At 38.3% G+C, this 7,908-nt stretch overlaps 1 protein-coding gene across 2 annotated transcripts in view; it reads left to right on the forward strand.

Moving 5' to 3' along the window:
* Positions 1–7,908, forward strand: part of TBC1D32 (TBC1 domain family, member 32) — a 206,302-nt gene that overhangs the window by 41,610 nt on the left and 156,784 nt on the right. For both annotated transcript variants that reach the window (XM_010861791.1, XM_010861790.1), the window contains exon 12: positions 5,829–5,919. In XM_010861791.1, the coding sequence (XP_010860093.1) occupies positions 5,829–5,919 (91 nt within the window). The remainder of the gene's footprint in view (positions 1–5,828; positions 5,920–7,908) is intronic.

Here is a 7,908-nt window from a genome sequence, read left to right on the forward strand (position 1 = left end):
GCCCCAATCTTAGGGATTAATAGTTAAGTGAACTGGCTAGTACATATTTCCTACTGCAGGAGAATAAGTATGAAATAAAATCCTGAATTTTACAGCAAATATATCTTTCGTAAGGTTTAGAATTTCTGCTTTATCGACTACGCCAAAGCCTTTGACTGTGTGGATCACAATAAACTCTGGAAAATTCTGAAAGAGAGGGGAATACCAGACCACCTGACCTGCCTCTTGAGAAACCTGTTTGCAGGTCAGGAAGCAACAGTTAGAACTCGACATGGAACAACGGACTGGTTCCAAATCGGGAAAGGAGTATGTCAAGGCTGTATATTGTCACCCTGCTCATTTAACTTATGCAGAATATATCATGAGACACGCTGAGGTGGGTGAAACATAAGCTGGAATGAAGACTGCTGGGAGAAAGATCAATAACCTCAGATATGAGATGACACCACCCTTATGGCAAAAAGTGAAGAAGAACTAAAGGGCCTCTTGATGAAAGTGAAACAGGAAAGTGAAAAAGTTGGCTTAAAGCTCAACATTCAGAAAACTAAGATCATGGCATCTGGTCCCATCACTTCATGGGAAATAGATGGGGAAAAACAGTGGTAACAGTAGCAGACTTTATTTTTTGGGGCTCCAAGATCACTGTAGATGGTGACTGCAGCCATGAAATTAAAAGACGCTTGCTCCTTGGAAGAAAAGTTATGACCAACCTAGACAGCATATTAAAAAGCAGAGACATTACTTTGCCAACAAAGGTCCATCTAATCAAGGTTATGGTTTTTCCATTGGTCATGTATGGATGTGAGAGTTGGACTGTGAAGAAGGCTGAGCGCCGAAGAATTGATGCTTTTGAACTGTGGTGTTAGAGAAGACTCTTGAGAGTCCCTTGGACTGCAAGGAGATCCAAGCAGTCCATCCTAAAGGAAATCAGTCCATCCTAAAGGATATCAGTCCTGAATGTTCATTGGAAGAACTGATGCTGCAGCTGAAACTCCAGTACTTTGGCCACTTGATGTGAAGAACTGATTCATTAGAAAAGACACTGATGTTGGAAACATTGAAGGCAGGAGGAGAAGGGGACAACAGAGGATGAGATGGCTGGATGGCATCACCGACTCAATGGACATGAGTTTGAGTGAACTCTGGGAGTTGGTGATGGACAGGGAGACCTGGTGTGCTGCAATCCATGGGATTGCAAAGAGTGGGACATGACCGAGCGACTGAACTGAACTGAAAGTTTAGAATACTCATTTTTTAAACCCTCAACTTGACTCTTTAGTATTTAAATTTACCTACTATATATTTGGTTTCTGCTCCTGCAATTTAAAGGGGATATTATGTCTTGTAGTTGTTCGTCTTCTGAGATGTGCCTTTTTCAGTGATTGTTACTCTTCTCAAACCAAAGATAAAACATGTAAGAAGTGAGGGAAAGAGGTAGAAGGAACAGAAGTAAGTTTAAGTGGGTAGTGAAAATAAAGATGAGTAGAAATGAGTGCAAGGAAGAATGAGTTTTTGAAGATTTGAGTGGAAGTGAGCTAAAGAGTATCTGAGAGAGATTATTTGGAGATAGTGCTTTGAGTTCACAGAGAAGCTGTTTGTTCATTTGTCTTCTAATTCTTTAGAGCCTGTTTTAACTATGTTTGTCATATCAAAATTTCCCCGTAATGGCAGTTTTTGAAGAATTAGGATTTTAATATAATTTCATCTCAGAAGTATTTCTATCAAGCGGAGGCTGCATCCTAGACAAATTCCTGATAAACATGAAACAAATCACTATACTTTTGGGCAAAAGTGTGTGCTTATGAATGGTGTTTCAGGTTCTGACTATGCAGAAGTGAGGGAGGGGCTGTGTGATTGGTGACAGAATAATCATTGATTCCCTTTTTTTTCAAGAATTGACAAGTCAGGGAGTGTAGCCATGAAATTTTTGTAGAAGTCCCAAGGCAATATGACCAGTTTCCTTTAAATGAGTTTATTGCTGGTAGCCACTCATCTCAGGGCTGGTTTGGATCGAATTGACTGGATTAGAGACTTCTTGGACTATGCCTTCTTCTGAGCATTCTTTTATATATTCAGTAGATGCAAGCTAACCCAAAACAAAACAGGAGTTCAGAGTCTGTGCAAATAACGACAAAAGCAAAATGAGCACAAAAGAATAGGCATGTTAGTAATAGAACGATAATAGAACTAATGACCCAGTGGTGCTCCTCCAAAACAAAAAGGCTTCTTTGTACAAAGAGCTGTTTCATAATAAATCCAAGGATAATAAAATCTAGCAATGAGAACTCAATAAAGCAAGATGAATCTTAGATCATTGTTGACACAGACTCGAGTGGTGGCAAATCTGAAGGATTATCAAAGCTTGGGATTTATGGCCCCAATAGACGCTTTTCTTTGACGACCCCATGGAAATGATGCCAATTGAGAGTCCTCAAGGTAATCTCCATGGAAGCTCCAGAAAGGTTGAAGTTTAAGAGCACTGTTCAGTATCTGAAACAATGCATCAAACTGTATTTGTTGCTTACTTAATTAGGCAAGGCAGATGTTAATACAGGATTTTGGGGAAAACTTGGAACTGGTCTGATGGGCTTTTAGAGGTGATAACTGAGTTCAAGCCAACAGTAAATTTCCCAGAGCATGTCTGTTGTTGGCTGACTTTTAGAAGAAAGGGGCTACTGATTGGTTGGTTTTCAGAAGTTAAGTTCATTGAGATCTGTTGACATACAATGATTTACAAGATTTTAAATTTGTTCTAGATACCTGTTAACCATGGTTATATAAAAGTATGGTTGTTCTGGCTTTTATCCATAGAACAATCACTCATTTCCAAGGACTGTGGGGAATTTTTAAAATTAATGAATAGGTGTTATTCTGGAAAGGAGGGAAGATGGTTAGTGTAGTGGTGGGAAAATATTTCAGGGCCATGGAATAGCATGTTTTAAAGGCTTTAGGGATTGGGAAATACATAGTACACTTGGAAACTGCGCGTACTTAATATGGCTGAACATAGATTGCTAAGAGATGTGTGAGTTAGTATTAGAGAAATTTCCCAAAAACCAGTTCCCTTAAAACTAGTATTAAGTGGATGATGTTTTTTGAAAAATTTTTAGGTACTTTAGATTGGGTCTGTGTCAGTTGACCTTAGCTTGTTTCATCATGTATGAGGCAGGATAAGGTCTCATAATTTCATGAAGAATAAATAAGACCTACTTGAAGGGAATCTTCAGCCTTTTCCCTTTTGCAGATAAAAATGAGTTTGTTGTACATTTCAGCTTTGAATGTGTTTGAGAATTAATTGATGTGTACTGATAGATGAGATTTTTGGTGGATTTGCTTTTAATGAATTGGTTATTTGACTAGTCAGATAACTGTTGAATTGGCTTTTGGTGACTGACTTTTTACACAGGTAGATGTATTTCTCTGTGCATGTGTGTGTGTCTTGGGAGAGGGTCATCTGGAGGGTAATAGGAATAAAACTAATGTTAGGTCATTAGAAAGTTCTTATTGTCAAATTTAGGTGATTGACCTTTATTCTGGAGATTTAGTAATACACAGATAGATTTTCATGTACTGAAGTAACATTATATTAGGGCTTTGGAAAATTTGGAAAATGGGCTGAAGGTGTAGGTGGAGATAGTTTTTACTTCAATACATCTCTCCTAAGAGGGAAAAGATGGTAGAAACATGAATTAAGGCTATGACAGTGAATTGGGATAAATGGATGGACTTAGGAGTACTATATTTTGAATATAAGTTTTAGAGGACTTGACTTTTTGAATGGGGTTTGGTAAGGACTTGAGTTTCCCTGGTGGCTCAGTGGTAAAGAATCCACCTGCAAGCAGGAGACTCAGGTTTGATCCATGGGTCAAGAAGTTCCCCTGGAGAGGGAAATGGCTACCCTCTCCAGTATTCTTGCCTGGAGAATTCTCTGGATAGAGGAGCCTGGTGAGCTACAGTCCATGGGGGTCACAAAGAGTCAGACATGACTTAGTGACTCATACTTTGGGTCAGGACTTACTCATTTGAATATTTGTCATTCATTGATATAAGTAACACAATAGGAAGAAAACAGGATTTTGGAAAAGATTATGACTTTAGATTTGGTAGATTTGGTCGTATCAAGTTTGAGATCCAGATTTCCTGGTGGGAAGATTTCATTTTATTAATCTAGATCCTAAAGGTTGATTTAGACATAGATATGGAAGGGGGTTCCCAAAGCCTATCCCTAGATTTGATGATTTGCTGGGAGAAATTCTAGCACTCAGCATGTAGTTGTACTCCCAGCTATGGTTTCTTACCAAAAAAAAAGATGCAAAACAGAACTGGTTTAAGGATAAGGCACACTGGAGAAGATACCAGGCATGAACTTCTAAGAGTCTTTTTTCCCAGCAGAGTCACACAGGACTCATCTTAATTTCTCCAGTGTCAAATTATGACAGCTCATGTGACATGTTGTCTACCAGAGAAATTTATTAGAGATTTAGTGCCCATTTTCAAGTCAGGGATTAATCGTGTTCGCACCTTCTGCCTACTACATACCAGGGATTCCACACACCCAGAAGGAGCACAGACGTTCAGCATAAAAACCACGTTGTTTGTTGAGGTACCGTTTTTAGAATGGTAGGAAAAGTCCTGAAATCCAAGTTTCCAGATGATGGTCAAGGTCCAGTCTTGTAGGCGGGCCATTCTTAATGATGGTAATTCTGCCATGCTAATTCTTCTACATGAAATAAGGCCATAAGAATGAATGAGACTAGGAAATCTATCAATTCCTTGATTCCATCATTATGAACTCATCTCTGTCCACACAGCCGCCTTCATTTTCCCATCTGAAGCTTAACCTTTCCTTTCCCTTAGGTCCTAGCTGCTCCTGCTCTTAGACACTGTTCTATCAATTATCCTTTCTCTTCTATATACTCTTAACTTCCTTTCTACTTAAGCAAGACCATATCCTTTCAACCTGAAGAATTCATTCTTGACCTAAGACCTCACCCCTATGTTTGAGCCTTTTTTTCTTTCATTGGCCAACCTTCTTGAAAATGAAAATTATACTATCTGCCTTTAATTTTTCAGTTCCTATTCCCTTTCCTTATAGTTAGTTCTATTCCCCAAGCTCCCTTGAAATTGATCTTTTGAAGATCAACAAAACCCTCTTTATTACTACATCTAGCAATTATTGCTCCTTAACTCACTGGTGACCTCTATTTGAGAGCAGAATGAGACGGTATCTACAGGAAGTATGTAGGTATAGAGGAAAGGAAAAAGATTTGAAATCTTTGCTTGAGGAGAGTGGGAAAAGGAGGTAGAATCAAGACTATCAGAGAATCGCTGGGTACAGAAATTGGAGATCATTTTTTTTATGACTGTTCTTTGTATTGAGAATTTTCTTTATCAGCTTTTAGCAATTCTGGTATCTAAGATGGAAATGAAAGCTAGATACAGGTCACGTTTTACTGGCTAAGTAGGAAGAAAAGACTCTTAAGGCAAGGAAATTGGGGATATTGACAAGAGAATTTTTAAAGTCATGACCAGAATTTTTTCATCTTTCACTATAAAATGTAAAATACATTTGTATTTTTGTCTTAAATACTAACATTATAACAATAGTATATTTACTGGTCTACAAATATTTTCCATGTTTCCTGGAATGAAGCCGTAGTTAAAATGTAACTGCAGAGACTGAGCTTCGGTGGAAAGGTGCTATTCTAAATTTTCTGAATATTTTTCTTAGATATTTTCCCAACATATTTTACAGCCTTGACTAACTTCTTTAATACATGGACTTGTGTGCTTAAAATTTTAGGATTAATAAGCTGTTATTTTATTAGATAACTACAGCAGTTCAGCAGTGTGTTCAGTACTTTGAGTTGTGTGAAACCATGAAAGGTGATGAAGTTTTGGGACATTCAAAGTCTTGTGGTAAGTATTATATTTTGTTACATTTTAAAAAATGGTAAATTTTATTAATAAATAGCTTTGTAATTTAGTTTTTAATATCATAATAAATTAGATTGCTTTTGCTAATACAAGATACTTTCCACAGATTTAAGATACAGCATAATATGACCTTTTGTAGCAGATCTACATTTGAAGTTATCATAGCGATTCATACAGTCTGCAGTTTTTCAGCTCATAACACGGTGTATGTCCTCGTGAGTTACACTGCAGTAGTACACTAGAGGAAGAAAGAATGAAAGTGTATCAGGTGCATTTTAGTGGGAGGAAAATTTCTATGAAATACTGTTTTATTATTGAACACTTTGCCCCATTTTATGATTCTTCTCTGCTTATCCTCAGTCTGAGCTAAAATATTCTAAATGTTTCATAGTCTGGCCCTTATGTATCTATCTAATCTCATATCTAGTTATTGATAGAAGTGAAACTTCTCTTAGAAGGCATACCAGTGCCTACACTTTGGTTACTCCTACTCCTGCTGCCACTATCCATAATCCCTACACTGATACAAATCTTATTGTGAAAGAGTAAACTTTGAGTTTTTCAAGAAGGCGCCTTTGCCTTAGGTGAATTTTTATTATTCTTGCTGACTTCATACAGCTTTGTATGTGAATTTGATATCTTATCATTCTACGTCACTTCTTTAGGGAAATATTAAGTTCTTTGAGAATATGAAGATATCTTATAATTTTATTTATCCCTGAATAAATTCTTTACTCAAGAAAAATGACCAAAGACCAATTATTAACAGGTTTCAAAATATAAGTGTTTTGTAGTAAAGGAGAAAGTACAGAAAGAAGCCAGAACTTTGAGAGAAGACAAAGATAAATAAGTTTATATGCATATGAGAGTAAAAGTGTTAGTCACTCGGTCATGTCTGACTCTTTGCGACCGCATGGACTGTAGCCCACCAGGCTCCTGCTGCTGCTAAGTCACTTCAGTCGTGTCCGACTCTGTGCGACCCCAGAGATGGCAACCCACCAGGCTCCCCCCCTGGGATTCTCCAGGCAAGAACACTGGAGTGGGTTGCCGTTTCCTCCTCCAATGCATGAAAGTGAAAAGTGAAAGTGAAACTGCTCAGTCATGTGCAACTCCTAGCAACCCCATGGACTGCAGCCTACCAGGCTCCTCCGTCCATGGGATTTTCCAGGCAAGAGTACTGGAGTGGGGTGCCATTGCACCAGGCTCCTCTGTCGATGGAATTCTCCAGGCAAGAATACTGGAGTGGGTAGCCATTCCCTTCTCCAGGAGATATTACCAACCCAGGGATCAAACCCAGGTCTCCTGGTATGAGACAGCAAAAGAGACACTGATGTATAGATCAGTCTTATGGACTCTGTTGGAGAGGGAGAGGGTGGGAAGATTTGGGATAATGGCATTGAAACATGTATAATATCATGTATGAAATGAGTTGCCAGTCCAGGTTCGATGCACAATACTGGATGCTTGGGGCTTGTGCACTGGGACGACCCAGAGGGATGGTATGGGGAGGGAGAAGGGAGGAGGGTGCAGGCATATTCTTTAATGTCTGAGCTGCCAGTGAAGCCTGTGTGTGTGTGTGTATATAATCTGTAAATTCATAAATTTTTCTAATTAATATTAAAATGTTGTATCTAGCTTTTTTTCCCTACCCCTCTCCCAGCCCTTCACTACCTTGGTTTTTTCCCTGTCTAGTGAAGACTTCAGGGTGCTTTATTGCAGTCTTTCAACATTTCTTTCAAAATTTTTGCCTTCTTCTCTTTCAGAGTTTCTTGCCTACAGTTCTTCTACTCTAGGTCACCTCTGCATTTATGCATGCAGATGCATATTTATGTGCCCTTATCAATGTTCCTTTTCTCACAGTTAGAATGAAGAGGTAATCCTTCTGTTCTAGATTGAACTACTTGTCTGCTCTTGATTCTGTTCCTATCTGGTGTTTTTTTTTTTTTTTTTTTTTAAAACCCTTTTTTTTTT

This window comes from Bison bison, unplaced genomic scaffold (assembly GCF_000754665.1).
Source record: "Bison bison bison isolate TAMUID 2011002044 unplaced genomic scaffold, Bison_UMD1.0 scf7180017864473, whole genome shotgun sequence".
NCBI classification, from domain to species: Eukaryota; Metazoa; Chordata; class Mammalia; order Artiodactyla; family Bovidae; genus Bison; species Bison bison.